General features: G+C 38.6%; 1 protein-coding gene across 1 annotated transcript in view; it reads left to right on the plus strand.

The window, feature by feature from the left end:
* Nucleotides 1-18,816, plus strand: part of LOC105439541 — a 66,504-nt gene that overhangs the window by 32,760 nt on the left and 14,928 nt on the right. The window contains exons 9-19 of the mRNA XM_030988943.1: nt 1,458-1,524; nt 2,210-2,325; nt 3,788-3,886; nt 5,037-5,138; nt 6,119-6,319; nt 11,534-11,647; nt 13,940-14,074; nt 15,206-15,412; nt 16,018-16,212; nt 16,919-17,057; nt 18,430-18,587. Coding sequence (XP_030844803.1) covers nt 1,458-1,524; nt 2,210-2,325; nt 3,788-3,886; nt 5,037-5,138; nt 6,119-6,319; nt 11,534-11,647; nt 13,940-14,074; nt 15,206-15,412; nt 16,018-16,212; nt 16,919-17,057; nt 18,430-18,587 — 1,533 coding nt within the window. The remainder of the gene's footprint in view (nt 1-1,457; nt 1,525-2,209; nt 2,326-3,787; nt 3,887-5,036; nt 5,139-6,118; nt 6,320-11,533; nt 11,648-13,939; nt 14,075-15,205; nt 15,413-16,017; nt 16,213-16,918; nt 17,058-18,429; nt 18,588-18,816) is intronic.

The following is an 18,816-nucleotide window of genomic DNA, read 5'->3' on the forward strand; positions in this document are numbered from 1 at the left end:
AAATTAATTTGTCTTGCGTTCTAATTCGACGGTTTTAGTGCAGTCAGGTATATCTCGGGTTTATATTCCCTTTTCTAGTTTTCAAATCTATGAAATTTTCGTTAGAATCTACGTATGTTTCATTCAAATTAATGAACAATGTGCTTCTTTCGCTATTTGGTCATTCGATTTGGCGCAACAAGATTTTCTGACAACGCAACGGTGTACTTCTAGCATTGTAATTCATTTGTAGCATTCAAATTAGCACTTTGTGCACTTAAATTGATGGTCAATAATCAATATACATTTCTCGCGTACTACACACTTTTTATAGCTCATTCTTTTTCTTTCAAGATTGTTTTTTCATATGTATTCATCATATTTCATTTTCTTGCATTTATACACTTATACTTATTAGATTTATTTGATATTCATCAGCATTTAAGTTTGATTGTTAAGAAGAAAAAAAAAACGACTTGCATCTACGGACCTGATGGTCTCAGTATGTTTATAAATGTTCATGTAAGGAAGTTGTTTGTCTTATGTTTCATCATAAATTTATCGTCATTTCATCATAATTTCATTATAGAAGAAGGGTACAATATTGTGACTAGGGTAGGGGCTAGAGTCAACAATTTGAACATGATTCATTATTTAGCCATGTCTTCAGCAATCGCTCTGCTGGCGGGCAAGTAAACTATGAAACTCTTTAAGAAAAACAGAGGGTGTGCTGGATATAAGAGACGATGTGAATTACTTTTGTAAAATTCCGAGTCTATAGTAAATAGGGGCGATTGAGGGTACCCCAACCTTTCCCGGGTATATGAACATGTCCGTGCAGAAATACCATATCCCTTGATTTCGCCCTTCTTTACTTTTTGTCTGACTACACCCATCTGCATTGTCCTGAAAAAAAAAGAAATGGAATAACAGCTTAGACCCCAATGGCAAATCATGTATTTTAACTGCATTATTTAAAAACTGTAAAAGTTTGTTGCAATTCTTCCCCCTAACATTCCTAACCTGAATAAAAATATTACGAATACGAATGACAGGTGTTAATTTGAATGATAAAAATTACGCTTCGACAAGTGACGATTAATTTGAATGCTAGTTGAGCAGTTTCTAAATTGAATGACAGATCTATGAAAGATACCAAAATACTAAATTGAATACAAAAACTGGAAAATTGAATGATAATTGGCATGATAAAGCAAAACTTAAATGCAAAGTAAATGAATTCGAATGACAAACACGCGAATTTGACCGGGAAATCCTATATTAGCTGTTTTGCATCTGGAATTTCAAGTTCTTAGTCATGCAATGACACAATAGATTACTCTAGACCGGTCCAGAATGAGAGTGTTAACGATCACCTCATCACCTACCTTTAAAAAGTAATTCTAGTTTCTAATTGTGATGCGGTTTAGTGCAAGCTGATCGAGGACAATCTTAACACTGGTTTATTTTGTGTACAGAATCAAGAAAGTTTAGAACCACACAGCGATACTACTCTTGCCAGAGGCCTGAATCCTGTAGAAGCAGGTATGTGTATGTGTTTGTTATGTTTTTTGTTATTTTTAGTTTTTAGTTTTGTTTGTTTGTGTTCTGAACAGTCGATCAATCCTTAATTCATTGTTCATAAAATATAATGTATCAATAAAAGTGGAAAACAAATAAGTATTTACTTGTTAAAACCCCTTTTAAAGTGTTATCACACAGAGGTCGTTATTATCCAGTGATGAATTTAAACTGTAACCAATTCTGATCTATTAACTGCCAGTTACATGAAATATTGTCATAATAATGATTATAATACAAATATTTAGCTTTTATATAGCGCTTAATACAAATGTATCTAAGCGCTTTAGAAATATACTATTACCCCTGTCATTGGATTCAGTGCTTGCCCGCACACACTGTGTGCACAATCTCCTCTCCCTGGGGAGCATTCCAGCCAGGCGTTACTTGGCACTCAAAATGTAATAAAAGTATTCACATTCGAAGGCCTTATTTAGGTGGTAGAATGATAGTGGACACGCACAACTCCCCTGGGGAGTATTTTGACCAGGCGCCATTTTACAAACGCACACATGCCAATCCAACCACATTAACGTTCGCATCCTTCCTGGTACCTATTTAACACCTGAGCGGAGAGAGGCAGATGTAGATTAATTATGAGTGTATATATCCTACAAACACAAATATATATTTCTTTTATTCATTACAGAAAGACTTGTCTTGGATAAGGTGGAGGCACCCAAGGCTAAAAAGGAGGATGACAATATGCCAAATCAAATAGCAAGTCTGGTGGAGAGAATGCTTAAGAAGCAGGTTCACCTAAAGGTAGAATTCAGTTTTGAACCTTTTAGTTTTGCATATATAATGCATGTATGTAAAAGATTTTCTATAATGTCTTTGTTTTATCCTAGAATCTTCCACCTCTTTGTTCCATATTGTTATATGATCTATACTACAGGAGACCCAGAAATAACAAAAGTGTCTACCTAGAATAATAAACAAACTATAGTAACACTTAGCAGAATATGATGAGTCTGTTTCTTCATAAGTGCAGCGAACCGTATTTTGGCGCAGCTAACAGAATTTACCAGGTCCACTAGTTATCAGAAAAGTGAGTGTTGTATATCATGACCTTATTTGTTAACTTTAAAAGAAACATTTCTACAGAGATGTAACAGCGAGGGAGAAATGCCGTTTGGTCTACACCCTGCACGTCTACAATTCAAATGGTCTAATAATCATGTCGTCTATTCATCATTTGGTCCCATGACCATTTAGGCCAATAACCATTTATAAGTCTACTACCCATCTGGTATATTGTCCGTTTAGTCTAATAACCAGTTAATCTAATTCCCATTTCATGTAATGCCTATTTCGTCTACTATTCATAAAGTCTAATAAATATTTGATGATTATGATGTTTAGTATAGCCTTAATGGTCATAAGACGAAATGATTAATAGACAAAATGATTATTAGACCTTGTGGATAGTAGACGATCTGTGTATATAGACAATGACATATATAGAAATTAAAGTAAAATTACACATAGCATATAGAACAACATTGATAACAGATTAAAAGGGTGAGAGGCATGCACACAAAGTGTAAGCACTAAGAGAGAGTAAAATAATACAGAGGGTGAAAGAGACAGAAGGACAGTATAGGTGAGGAGAAACGGGAGTGAGTCTAAAGAATGGGAAGAATATATGAAGAGCTCGGTTGCAAAAGGTACTACATCCATTTTTATAAAAAAAAAAATAGTTGCCTCATACACTGATACTTCGAAAAGATTATTGTAAACAAAAAAGTAAAAATAGAATTTAAAAATGAGTTCCATTCCAAAAGGTACTATATTCATTCAATCTATGAATTGTAACTTGCATAAAGAATGCACGATTTTCGGTTCCAAAAAGTCCGACATCCAATTTCGGTTCCAAAAGGTACTACATCCACAAATTAAAAAAACAAAATAAATTCATAACAAATAGACTTAGATTTTGATAAAAGGGTGTTATTTTACTTGTATCATACGACATTATAATCAGCCAAAGTATCATTCCAAACTGACATTGCTGACTATGATAATTAAAACATCGTATTTTTCTGAGAACTTGGATTTATGGATGTAGTACCTTCTGGAACCGAGCTATTCATATATAGAGAAATGGATAGAGAGCTGATGCAAAATAAATAACAGAGAAGTAGGGACGGTTGTTGGGGACAAAATACTATCATGTAACGATAAAGGTTCATGTAGAAGTGTATTTGTTTCCTTTATTCCTCAGGAGATAGGAACAGACAGTACTGATAGCGCTAGAGAAGAAAGGGTCTCACTAAGTATATGGGACTTTGCCGGACACGACATATACTACACAACCCATCAGGTAAAAGAGTAAATTCGACCTTAGTGCCTTGAAAGCAAATTTGTAATATATTGTTAGATTCTGGTATTTAGAAGAAGAAAAAGGGATAACATTGTATTGACTGCAGTCTCCCATACAATCATCAAAGTGTTCATGTCATAAATATTTGATATTTCTCCTGTGATTTGTTCTAATCAATTTCCGAGTCTCAATGTAATGCTTCAGTTAAGAGCACATGAAATCATGTATTTTATGCACAGCTGTTGGCCTACATATTGCTTTAACCATCAGTGTTATACATGTGCATGAAAGGAGAAACCCTGATATTAATTTTGTTTTAATAGAAGCAGAAAATGAGAGGACACTTTTTTTTTTTCTCGAAATTTGAAAATTTGACATTTGGCTCCGTTGGGGGGGGGGGGGTAAGGTCACCTCTTTAGGTCAGCCATGGGAATTTTTTTTAATTATTTTTTTATAATTAAAAAAAGGGGGGTAATGGGGGGGGGTTTACACACATACAAATACCAAAGGGGGGGGGTTAACCCCCAACCCCCCAACCCCCACCCCCCCCCCCCCCTGTGTACGCGCCTGATGTATTCTCGTGGTTGTTTAATCTGTATTTTATTGTAGCATAGATACTCATAAATTGATAATGGCTATTGGTATGGAGCCAGAGGATCTGCATCAGTCAGTTAAATCAAGAGACTTGGTAATTTTGGAAATTATGCTTTGTCTTGGGTTGGATAGAGATATTGCAATTTAGAGACATTTTGCTCTTAATGCTGAATTGTACTCTTTATATTAATATATTGTTATTTTTTTGTTTAGTTTATTTGTATTAACTGACTGCTAGGAAAGCAGATGTATGCTTGTAAGTAAGCAGCCAAGGTGGCTATAAGTCATTTCCGTGGGAAATGTTTTAGTGAGGATTAATGCCTTACCAAAGGGCACTAGTGCATCGAGTTGGTTTCGAACCTGGGACCTCTCGGTTACGAGACCATTTCCCTACCACTGAGCTACTACGCCTCCGTTTATCCCCTTCGCCTATGTCTCCGTATATAAACAGTACATGGGGGTACCTATAATTCTAGAAATAATAGAGCATTTTGAAAGAACATAGCACGGTAGTTATTAAACCCGTATGCATCATTTGTATTCCCTTCTCCTTTAGGTGTTTCTGACATGGCGAGCCATTTATGTGATAGTCTTTGATCTCAGTAGAAGTTTGGATTCGGTCGTTCCTCCTGAATCCAGGGACAAGTATTATGAAATGGTATTTTTTATTTCATTTTATACTGATTATTAAAAAATTATTATGCTTTACAGGGGGAGTGACGAATGATAGAAAGTGTTATGTATTCTTTGGTAAACATATTTCAATTTGTAAAGTTTTACATATTCTTATTAATCATTATAACCGAGTTAAATGTATTTTTAAAGTATAAATACCTTGATTATTCATTTCAACTCTTTTAAATTATAGATTCAACTATCTGTTTCCTTCGGGATTAATTGATGTGTATATTGTTGGTACAATTAAATCAGTCATCTATTAGACTTGTTTTCCGTTTGAGAGTATGGTGTGAGATTAAATAGTTGAATTTCCATCACTGTGAAAGTCCGTCTCTGTTCTAGAAAAATACACGTTGGCCTACTCAGTCTTCCTTCTAATAATTTCCACACTTGGGCATGTCATTGAAGCGATCAATTTATGAGAATAAAATTATCAATCGTATTAGCTGGTAATGTTCCATAATTACAAATCAAGGAGTACTGCTATTCCTCTTTATGATTATTTAACCACCTCCTCCTGAATTCTTCTCAAACACCTCGTATTTCATATTTCAATGATTTATATTTCTGTTAGTATAGTATAAAGTATTTTTCCTCAATACCATATATTATATAATGAAAGTTTATAAAGAATTGCCACCTTCAAGCTTAGTTTGTGGTGCAATCCTTCTTCATGATTATTTTATGGTAATATTACAGAGTAAAAACATAAATGTGATAATGTTTTCATTATATGATTTAATCATCATGCTGTAATCGGTTAGTTATTTTGGGAGTTAATGAAGATAAATAAATCAAGTCATTCAACAACAACACAAATTAAAATTATGTTGGATATGAGGAATGGGATATGTATGCGTTATCCAGTTAGAATAATTACAAAGCCTGGTGTTTCTACGCGTTTTTATCATTGGCCTTGTCATATATATATATATAATTTTTTACATTTTTAATACACAGGCTAAAGGAGGTGCACAATCAGAACTGACATGTCTAGAGTTCATCAATTTCTGGTTGTGTTCCATCTTCGCCCATGCTGTGGCGCCCTCTTCGGCCAGGAATAAGGATACGTCTAAAACCGCTCAGAAATCTCCACCAATATTCATCGTTGGAACCCATCGAGACAGTGTGCAAGGAAACGCAAAAGAGAAAAAGGAAAAAGTAATGGTTTATGATAAACATTATTTTGAAAATAAACTAATAATTTTGAATACCACAGGAAGCTCTTTTCAGCATCAGCTGTTCTTCCTGACGGTTCTGCAATTATTGCTATCGCCAATACCCCCCCCCCCCCCAGATGCCGCATGGTGCATGCGCCTCTTGGATGTAATTTCGAGCCACTTCTGGGAATTAAATACTTCCGTTTAGTTGCATGGTGCGGTTCTAGGACAATTACCCCCTGGGCAATCACCCCCCGGAAATTTACCCCCCGGAAAACTACCCCCGAAGGACAATTACCCCCCGGAAAATTACCCCCCGGAGAATAACCCCCCGAGGACAACTACCCCCCAAGGACAATAACCCCCCGGAAAATTACCCCCCGGAGTATTACCCCCCGAGGACAACTACCCCCCGAGGACAATTACCCCCCGGAAAATTACCCCCCGGACAACTACCCCCCGAGGACAACTACCCCCCGAGGACAACTACCCCCCGAGGACAACTACCCCCGAGGACAATTACCCCCCGAGGACAACTACCCCCGAGGACAATTACCCCCCCCCCCCGAGGACAACTACCCCCGAGGACAATTACCCCCCGAGGACAACTACCCCCCGTGGACAATCAGGATTCAATAGCAAAAGACGATCTGATACATTGAGAGATGGCTACGAGCCTATAAGACCCCCTTCATGAACCCATATTCGCTCAAATACTAGCACGTTGTCTTCCTCGTTACTAAACATTTCCCTTTAATACATATACACTGTCGCTCATAAAGGTGGAATATTTTGTTTTCATACCAATTTATGGAATTATTTTAAAAATTATTTAAAAATAATAGATCTAGATAATAGTATACATTCTCAGATTTTATTGATCAATAATTTGCCAATGTGTGCTTTGCGTGACTGCTAAAGCATATGTATGCTACTATGCTTATTAACTAGGGGACCTATGCCCTTAAGTCATAAATGACAGTAATGAGGATTAATGCCCCGCAAAAGGGCACTAATATAGCACATCGACACGGTTTTGATCCTGGGGCCTCACAGTTACGAGGCCATTGCTTTGTCACTGAACCATGACTGTACGCAGCGGGGGCTAGGGTAGGGGGCAGTTTCCATAAATAAAATAAAACACAGAAAATGCAATAAATTTTCAATAATTTATTGTATTTTACCCCGGTTCCCAACATAAACAAATCTTCTGTGTGCCCATGCCTTGAGCCATAATGCATAGCCGTCCAGAGGATTTTTTTATGTTGGGAACCGGGGTAAAATGCAATAAATTATTGAAAATTTATTGCATTTTCTGTGTTTTTTTAAATTTATGGAAACTGCCCCCTACCCTAGTCCCCGCTGCGCACAGTCATAGTTCAGTGACAAAACAATGGCCTCGTAACTGTGAGGCCCCAGGATCAAAACCGTGTCGATGTGCTATATTAGTGCCCTTTTGTGGGGCATTAATCCTCATTACTGTCATTTATGACTTGAGGGCGTAAGTCCCCTAGTTAATAAGCATAGTAGCATACACATGTTTTAGCAGTCCCCGCAAAAACACACATTAGCAAATTATTATTCAATAAAATCTGAGAATGTAAACTATTATCTAGATCTATTATTTTTAAATAATTTTTAAAATAATTCCATAAATTGGGGTAAAACTAAAATATTCCACCTTTATGAGCGACAGTGTAAGTTATACAACGGCAGTGCGGCTGCTGATTTCCACGAAGGATGTAAGTTTTAGTTAATTGTCAAGCGCTTCTCAAAATGCATAGAAATACATTTCTCTTGAGCAGCGTTATTTCAACTTTTTGAGTCATGGTACCCTCTTAAAAAATGAAAAGTTTCTCCCATTTTGCATGACTCAGGCACTCGCCATGTTCATGGGTGTCGATCCCGGGGGGGGGGGGGGGTGGCCTGTCCAATCATCCCCCCCCCCCAACAATTCACCATCAAAAAAAAAATGAAGAGAAACATTAATGATGAGAGCCCGATGAGAGTAGTTAATGGTTATTACTCGCAAGATGACCATCAATATACACATTTTGCTATCTCATTTTCATAATACATAAATGAGACATCCGTATATGAGACAAGAATAAATTGAATTCTCGCTCATACGGCTTCATCAGGAATTGATCAATTTATTCAGTCAACAGCATCATAGAAATGCAGTGCGCCAAATGCAAAGCCGCAGCGTTAAAAAGCAACGAGCTAAATATCAAGCGCAAAGCGCAAAAGTGCAAAAAAGAAGTAGAGAGTGGGAGAGAGAGATAATGAGAGACAGAAAGGATACAGGCGCGTATACAGGCGCGCGTAAAAAACGCAGGCCAAACAAAAAGAGAGAGAGAGAAAGAAAAAAGGAAGAGGACGTAGGAAGAAAAAAGATTAAGAGTCAAGAACGGTACAACGAATCGTCATCTTTCTCTTATAATGTGATGAAACGTCGAAGTTTCGCGCGGGAGGGGGGGGAACTGAATTCAGACAAGGATTAAGAGTCGAGAATGGTACAACGAATCGTCTTCTTTCTTTAGTAACTTAATGAAACGTCAAAGCTTTCGCGCTTCGCGCGGGAGGGGGGGGGGGGAACTGAAATCAGACAAGGATTAAGAGTCGAGAATGGTACAACGAATCGTCTTCTTTCTTTATCAATTTAATGAAATGTCAGAGCTTCCGCGCTACGCGCGAAGGAAGGGGAACTTTATTCAAACAAGGATTAAGAGTCGAAAACGGTACAACGAATCGTCTTCTTTCTCTAATAATTTAATTAAAGGTCAAAAGAAATTGAATTTAGACAAGGATTAAGAGTCGAGAACGGTACAACGAATCGTCTTCTTTCTCTAATAATTAAATGAAACATCAAAGCTTCCGCGCTTCGCGTGGGACGGGGAAAAACCCCCTCCCTGCAGCCACCCCCTTTAGGGAGCGCGCTTCGCGTGCTCACTACCGCCCCCCTAAAATAAAATCCTTGCTACGCGCTTGAGAGGATAATAACCCAAGTTGCAAGCCCACATGGGTCCCATATTCTCTGAAATGTTATCTTTATTGAGGGTGACTTGAAAAAATTAATAACTTGTAAGGGAGGGGGTGCAACCTGCCACACATTTCTACCTCTTGGTTGCTTTGATCCATTGCCGAAATTATTTTGGCACCTATCACCCCCCCCCCCCCCCCCAACCACGGATAAAAATCGACACCGTTGTGACCAACAATGACGGTCGCATACTACCGGGTACCCATTTAACACCTGGGTGGAGAGTAGCAAGTGCAGGTTAATATCTTGAAAAAGGATATTAGTGCCGGTGTCGTGATTCGAACCCTCGACCTGCGCATATCATACTCCCGCATGACAACATAATTATATAGATAACGTGAAGAAAACCTTAATTTCGGATCATGGTCGAGGGCCCATTATACAAAGACAAATACACGATCAGCTTAAAAAGTGACAGAGGATGCATAAATGAAATATTACATCCTAATTTATTTGTTTTGCCATTGTTGGTGAGAGAGGCTGTAAGGCGTACTCATCTGCGCGCAATGTATTATTGAATTTCTTTAAAAAATGTAATTTCTGTTATTTACTCGGTAGCAAACTTCGAGGGAATTGGGCAACTCCCACCCCTCCCCCTCCCACACTGAAATGAACTTCACAAATAACATAGAAATTGAAAGTTTATGAAATTTTCTATAAAGAGCAATTTGGAGAGAAGCTCGCATTATTTGTCACAGTGTTAGAAATTCCTCGGGGGTGATTGTCATCGGGGATAGTTGTCCTCGGAAGAGGGGGGTAGTTGTACTTGGGGGGAATTGTTCTCGGGGGGTAATTGTTCTCGGGGGTAGTTGTCCTCGGGGGGTAATTGTCCTCGGGGGTAGTTGTCCTCGGGGGGCAATTGTCCTCGGGGGGTAATTGTCCTCGGGGGTAGTTGTCCTCGGGGGGTAGTTGTCCTCGGGGGTAATTTTCCGGGGGGTAATTGTCCTTGGGGGGTAATTGTCCTCGGGGGTAATTCTCCGGGGGGTAATTTTCTGGGGGGTAATTGTCCTTGGGGGGTAATTGTCCTCGGGGGGTAATTCTCCGGGGGGTAATTTTCTGGGGGGTAATTGTCCGTGGGGGGTAGTTTTCCGGGTGGTAATTTTCCGGGGGGTGATTGCCCAGGGGGTAATTGTCCTGATACGGCATGGTGCATATGCATGTAGCATGCGTGTGGTACACGCATTATGCTATACGTTTCTTAAAGCTATTTCGATCGTGCAGGGATTTCAAACTTTTCTTGCCTTCGGATCGAGCAACTTTTTCCAGGTTGTGCGCTGTTTAGGAATTTTTGAAAATGTTACCCAAGTCACATTTCTCATAATAATTGTTAACGATATACTGTGAAAAAACCGAAGTGAAAGGTATCAACACCTACACCAAACTATTGCGATGTTATATTGACAGCTAGCCTGGTGACTACTGACTACCGGCTGCCACGCCTAAAAACGAGCAAAAAGTAGCATACCCCGAGTAAGACTGAAAACTTCAGTCTCTGATATCGACGGTTGTTCCGCTGAGACAACGACATGAATATGAGATGATACGCCTTTTTTCTTCACTCTTTACGTCTTCATATATCTCCTATGGCTCCTAAATTAACTTTCAGTTCGAGACTTTTTGTCAATAAGATTCGTTGTCAGGTTGACCAATGCCAGTTTTATCAAAAGATTCCCCATACCAGACGTTTCTTTCTGTCTTACCCTGTGGCCATTACATTGGTCATGCGGATTCAGTAAGGAGTCAGTTTGCCAGTGGGATTGGGCTATGGCATTAAAACAGCTTTACTAGATATAGACTAACTTTGCAACATGTGGATTTACACTTTATTCTGAATGAAAATTTATTTTAAAAAGTTCATCCTGATATAATTTTGGTTTTATTAAAGAAATGGATCAGTGAAAATTTGAGCAATATTTGATTAAAAAGAAATAAATGTTAACGATTTATTTTTTTATTTGTTCATTTTTTTTGTATTCATACATGCACCCTAGATGTAATCCTTACACAGCCTCATAGCTTTTATTCATGAAATTGTTACTACCAAGCAAATGGGAGAGGACCTCAAAAAAAAATAAGTCACATCGGCATTTTTTTGTTTGCAGAGATTCCTATGTTTTATATTACGACTAAGATGTGTATTTTCTGTTCATTTCACTCCCAATTGTCTTCTAGATTGGCTTTGCCTTTGGGAAGATCCGTGAATCGATCATGAAGAGACCGTTTGAATGCCATGTGGTCCCCAAGTATTATGCCATTGAAAACAGCTTAGAGGACAAAGATGAAGAGGTACATTATGAATATTCATTAACTATCACAATTCCATAGTAACCTTGTAGCAAAAGAGTATTACTGATCATCTAGTCAAACCAGTTAAATACGGCCAATCAAAAAAGTAAAGTTGCATTTCCTTGCAGTTACAAAGTGCTGCACAAATTGCTCCAAATGTTTGTACTACTTCAACAATAATATATCACTTCAAAAAGTTAAGCTAATATTGCAGTCGATTGTTCTGTAACAAAATACAATCTACACCTTGTATCTTAGCTTGGTGTCATTTGGATGAAATGTGATGGACTTTTAGACTCAATTTTATTTTTGTCTTAAATATTGTCCCGATTTTTTAAACTATGGCATATATCGAGATGCTCTTTCAAAGACAAAGAGCTGACATATAACCCATTTGTTAATATCTGACTTTTTACAAACATAATAAAAGCTGCTCACTCTAAGACATGATGTTTAATTATTCAACTGCACATATATATTTCTTTGTATTCCTTTTGGAAGATAGATATCAATTCTTCAATTACATATTGTCGATTCTTCTCCACATTTGTGTGCTACATAAAGCAATAGACCAGTTTGTAGTTAGTATATGGTTCAGATGATCCCAAATATCCACAGATCTTTTAAACATAGACCCCGTTTACAGTGAGAAAAGGGCGAGGGCCGGGCCAGGCTTACTTGGCCCCGCAATTTTGTGCGTTTACAGCGGCAGGCTCGGCCGCGGCCTAAAGCTACAGTCCCATATACGTCCCGGACCGTCCCGGACCATCCCGGACCCCATCCGGGGTGATCCGGGATTCGGTCCGTGTTGACACCGTGTTGGCACCGGTGTGGTCCTGGATGGTCCTGGATGGTCCTGGATGGTCCTGGATGGTCCTGGGCGGTCCGGGAGTCGACCCCGGATGTTTTTGACGGTCAAAAACTGCCGGGGTGGTCCGGGACGGTCCGGGACAATAGTTTGATCCGGGGTGATCCGTGTAGCCACCGTGCTGGGTCCGGGGTCATCCGTAGTGGCGCCGGGGCGGTCCGTGTTGATCCGTGGCAGTCCGGGAGTGAGTTATTGACCGCCCAGGACCATCCAGGACCATCCAGGACCATCCAGGACCATCCAGGACCACCCCGGTGCCAACACGGTGTCAACACGGACCGAATCCCGGATCACCCCGGATGGGGTCCGGGATGGTCCGGGACAGTCCGGGACAGTCCGGGACGTATATGGGACTGTAGCTTAAAAGCATCACACTTTTTTGAACAAAACATCCCGGACCATCCCGGATCACCCCAGACCATGGTCCGGGATGGTCCGGAGTGGTCCGTGCTCGTCCGTGCTGGTCCGGCTTTATATGGGACTGGGGCTTTAATTGTAACCTTTTTATATTTTGTCAGTGGCGCTCTGCATGTAAACAAACGGTTATTTTGGTCGCGCCGGGGGTCACAGTGCAGATACGGTCGCGTGCGATTTGCAGTGAATCTTTTCCCGAATTTCCTATACACGGTGAACTTTCACTTCCGGGGTAACAGTTGGCCGCGCTTTTGGCCCTGCGTGCGTTTACAGTGAGAAAAGGCCGCGGCCGAGACTACCTCCAGAGCAGGGCCAAATGCGCGGCCAGTTTGGCCTCGCATTTGGCCTTTTGCGCGTTTACAGTGCTAGGCCAGGCCGTGGCTCGGCCGCGGCCTGGCCCGGCCTTTTGCTTACTGTAAACGGGGTCATAGATAAATCCCACTTCGTGCCTTTGGAATAATCACAGCTAAAGTCATGGAGGTCATTCTTTGTTTGCCCTCTGAAAAGGATTGCCTCCACCTGTGTTCAATAAAATTTATCACATGTGCAAGCATGAGAATAATGATTACGTAACTTTCGTGAGCATGTATCCAGTATTAGTTTCAGTGAATTTTACAATTTTGTACCTTTATCTGCCGATCATGCGCAGATTGTATCTACGAACTGGTCTGTTAGTATTATCACCCCCTCTGCCTCTACAGTAATATGTTTGTGTAATAAGTTTAACATTCCTTAACATGCGCAATTTAAATTTATCATCCAATATTTAATGGCATCGCCTTAATTATTTTGATAACTATTTATCTTCTTCGATACGTTTTTCAAAATATGTTTTTAATACTACTGTGTATTGATATCATTGTTATGAGGTGATATAGCTTTTGTATTTTCATGTTTTTATTATGATGCAATCATTTGTTTACTTTGTGAAACCGACAATATCTGAGCAGCATGTCGAGTTGTAAAATATTACAATTAATACATAAACAAATACTTACTTTCCTTTGTAGCTGGTCGTGTTGAGGAGACATATTGAGAAAGTAGCGATGGAAGAGCCTTACATGGGAGAAGAGATTCCACTTAGATGGCTCTTATTTGAGGAAGCTCTAGCTGCAGATAGAATCAATTACATGTCATTAGATCAGGTAGGACTGCAACGGTTATTCTTGCCATTTAATCAAATAATTTATGTATTGTTGTGGAAGAAAATTAGTAAACAATTCTATATACATGTAGTTCAAATTGAAACTTCAAGTCTTTAAAGGGATAGTTGAGTTCTGTTGCAGAGGGCGCTACACAAAATTATTTTTGTGTGAGATAATGAAAAACTAAGTGTCAAATTTGAAAGAACATCATATTTAAATGACAAAATCATCTTTGTATGATCAAAATCGGTTCAGAGACGGCTGAAATATGACGATTTCTAATACTTGTGTACCACCACAAATATTATATATTTTGACAAATTTATAAAAAAAAACGTTGAAAAAAAAACGAAATAACGCCTTTTACGTCGTATTTCAGCCAATGCCGATGTTGGCTGTTTTGTTGGCATTTTCGTGTTGCTTATATTACCCACAATTAGCCGGCTCATGGATTGGTATTTTTAATTAAGTAATTATTTAACGGCCACCGTGTTTTTTTTTAAGGTGGAGCTGAATAGGTATGATCGTATTGGCTAAATTTCACACATTATGGGATCTAAAATTATCTTCATAGCAATTTTAGGTTCTAAAAGGGCACTATAAATGTCATAGAAAAGAATAAGAGCAATAGCCATGCACTTTGAAGGCATTTGCGGTCTGAAAACAAAACTCAACTATCCCTTTAAATCCAAACACTTTCTTTTTCAAATTTGCCATTTTTATGTACCGAATTTTCTAACAAATTTATTTATATGTATTTCATTTTCAAGCAAATTTAAGTTGAGTCCTTAATTTCTTCATTCAAACTTAGAACTCCCCTGGTATTGTTGGGAATATGTAATGCTATATTATATAAAGGCATCAATGATATCCTTTTAATTTTGTAAATGGCCTAGTTTATGCCCGTCTTAATATTACGATGTGGTGCCTTTAAAATATTGGCATAAGAAACAAGCTCCATGTTGCCTACTATAAGAGTAATACTTCATCAATATTTATATTATGTATTTGCCTTGTGTAATTCAAAAGTAATGTTACTGTTATGCTATTTATATATTTGATATACACTATTTGGGATGTTTTTCACCAATGATATGATGATTTTGAAGCCATTTTTTTTCTCTCTCCCAGACCAAGGAACTGACGCAGCCATTCGGGATGGAATCAGAGCGTGAACTTCTCACGATGCTGACCTTCTACCACGACCTGGGTTACGTAGTCTACTACGGAGGCGTTGAAGACCAGCAATCTCTTCTACGAGACATGGTGATCCTAAATCCTCAGTGGCTAATTGATGTCTTCAAGCAGGTCATAACCATCCTGGATCCTGCAGAAAGGGTGAGAAACCTCTTACTCTTTTACAGCCTCAATCATGTATGCTGCGGTAAGCTGCAGCATTTGTTTATCTACGAAATGAATGGGAAGTGGGAATTAACAAAACTAATTGCGGACCACAAATGAGGTCCTATGCAGTCTGTCCTACGTGATATCTTAAGACATGTGGCTATGGGATGTATTAATGCAGGTCATTACCATCCTGGGTTCTGCAGAAAGAGGAAATAACCTTCTCCTCTATTCAAACGAATATTGTGGATTTACATAGAGCTTAATACATCAACAATGTCTGTACTAGTTTTACATATGTATCATTTCCCCTGCATCGGTTTCAAACACAATGTATCTATGTGTTAACAAATAGAAAATTAGAAGTACAGTTCACTGACAAGGTAAACGGCAGCACTATGACCTATGTAAAAAAATGCTGTAAAGAAGTCTCTTGAGAGACAGAGTTTTAGAGTATTGATACAAATGTAAAGACATATTTTGTAATAATATTTATGCAACAAAGCTCTCACTTTACCATGTAGTAATGGTTTACAATCTATACTCCTATGTCCAGTTGTTCCAACTGCCATTAAGTTTACATTGTGTTTTAATTCCAGGACGGGATTATGAGTGATGCTTGGGCCACTCTTGAGAAGGATGGTATCTTAGAGGATAGGTTGATTCAGCATATACGGCAAGGCTCCTTGGAGCAAAATGAGGCCTTAGTCAAGCTTATGGCCAAGTTTGATCTCATCTGTGAGGCTCCTGTAGAACGACTCCAGCAAGAGCAACAGGATGGAGTCGACACTCAGGTAAATATCCAGCTAAATGGTGCTCTGACCCGTGCTCCCGAAGCAATGCCCCAAATTCTGTCAAAGGTATAGGGTTATGGTTGTAATTGGGTTTTCGATTTACGGTTAGGGTTTATTGTTTGGTCCAGTGCTGAAGTTAGGCATTCGGTTAGGGTAGGAAATTACCATGAAGCAATTATCGCAGGTGCTAAACATCATGTTTTAAGTAAGCCTCAAAATATTTTCGCTAGAAATATACGGACAATAAAGGTGCAAAACAGGGGCCTTTTCCCAGCTTGTTTATATAGGTATACTGCAAAACAAAAAATGACACAGGGTTGGAAATAGGTTCATAATGTCGAAATGTTAAATGTGCTTAATTTTGATACCATAATTTTGTTTATATCTTTCCATACATGTTCCTTTCAAAATGCTGTTTTGTGCTGTGCAAAGTAGGGATTAAGTACAGTTTTGACAGCTTTTACAAATGGTACTAAAATGTCCTTTTTCCAAATTTGGAATCAAAATTGCTCAATAGATCCACGTTGTTGTGAAACTTGCTACAATTCAGTGACAGAAGTGTAGGATGTGTGAAATGAAATAATGAATGAAATGCGAATTGATTTTTTTCTTTTTCTTCTTGGATTTTACAAAATGTATTTTTTGTCTTGGTATATTTTGTTTTGTATTCATGGTTTAAGTGTTTGGATATGTTTTAATATTTTAGGTATCAAATGCAACAGGGAAAGTGGTAAAGAAGCGCTACTACGTTCCTTCCAGGCTGACGTCCCATTGCTCCCCAGAAGAGATTGCACTGATTAAATCTTCTACAGAATTCTATGTGGACTTCAGGGGCTTCTTAACAGGTGAGAATTAATTCATCATCTGTTTACAGCCAGAAGGGTGTTAACACGTGTACTGTATCGCTGAGTTAATGCTCTTCTTACTCCAAAGAGACTGTATGGCAATTAGATTGCAACAAGGTTTGTATAAAGTCAAACCTGTCGAAGTGGCCACCTCTCTATAAAATGCCTCCTGTCTAGAGAGACCATGCATTTTGTCTCTCTTGAGAAAGCAATATGTGTCCTTACAGACCACCTTTCTATAGTGGCCACTTGCTCTATTTTCCTTGAGTGTCCTCAATAGACAGGTTTGACTGGCCTTTACAGGTTGTTACCAAGGATGACCAATGTATCCAGAGTAAACAAGAAGTTCACTATGTCCAACTCACGTATTGATTTAAAGATTAAAGGATTGCCTTCAACCTTGAGTAGCAAAAGGGGTAAATTACAGACTTTTCATGATATTGTTTTGGTATCAGATTTGTCTACAGTATTCTTTTCATTTGCTTTAATGATAATGATAATATAAATATTGGATATTATATCCTGCATCAAATTTTTTTTTGACTTTTGATTGGTTGAGAGCTCGTCACATGACCAGAAATATTTGACCTATTTTTAGAAAGTACTATATGAGAGTACTATTTTGGTTTACTATTTGGGAGTTGAAAACAAATGTGATTTTTTTTTTTTTAATTGAATAATTTTTTTTCTTCAAATCTTAATTTAATGAAAACAAAATATTTTAATTCTCTTTTAAATAAAAATTGACATTTGTTTTTGTTCTAATTTTTTTTTTTTTTTTTTTTTTTTTGTTGTTTATGCAGGATATAAAACAAATATACCATGCCTTCTATTCGAGGTACTGGTTAAACTATGGGCCTCGGTGACCTCAAAAGTACCATTTGCTTCGGGGCTGTGCCCCTCAGCAAACAGTACTGTTGGAGTCACCTCTTGCGCATAGTTTTAACCAGAACCTCTCAAGGCAGTGTATATTTGTATAATATCAGAGTGCACATATCCACCACGCAAGGTGCTCAAGGTGCTCCAATATTACCCCGGCTCTGCTGTGCTACAGATTGTAGGTTGCTCCCAGCGAATCAAGGAATCCTTCCCTACCGGTACCCTTATAACCCCTAGGTGGAGAGTGGCAAATGTAGAATAATATATTGTAAAATAACGTGTCAGGGCGGTTAGGTGTACAAACCACTAGACATAGTTATTACTATTTTAATAGTCGGAGTTTAGTCCATCTTTTTGGAAACTTGTATTTTGTTTCTCAGAAATATATAATTGTCTTGAAGTATTATTGCAGTTAATATTTCTTTTGAGCAGGCTTTCAAAACGTCGCTAGCCATAATATGTTGGTCATCTCTCTTGTTTGCTATTTCCACAGATGGGCTGTTTCATCGGTTGATGACGAGAGCAGTCAGATGGATGGGTGAAAGAGATGGACAACCAGTGAATCTTTTCTATCGTCACATCAGTCTAATGGTTGATGAAGAGCATCATGCCTTACTAGAGATGCTACCTCCTCGTGAAGCAACTATCAAGGTCTGAGTCAAGTGTCAGTGATACCTTTTTTTTGTATGGTGGAGATACTGAATTGTAGGTCAAGTGTTTTGAGGCTGCACATCGGATCCCTTCATAGGCAATGGATAACCTCCACCGGGCAATGTTATTGTCATTCTCCTAAAGACGATCATACTGTTGATGCATAGAGAACCCAGAGCTTTTCAGATCAGGGCTCTTATTTTTTTGAAAGAATTGCATTGAATAACCC

The sequence above is a fragment of the Strongylocentrotus purpuratus genome, unplaced genomic scaffold (genome assembly GCF_000002235.5).
Source record: "Strongylocentrotus purpuratus isolate Spur 01 unplaced genomic scaffold, Spur_5.0 spur5_scaffold_18, whole genome shotgun sequence".
In the NCBI taxonomy this organism is placed as follows: Eukaryota; Metazoa; Echinodermata; class Echinoidea; order Camarodonta; family Strongylocentrotidae; genus Strongylocentrotus; species Strongylocentrotus purpuratus.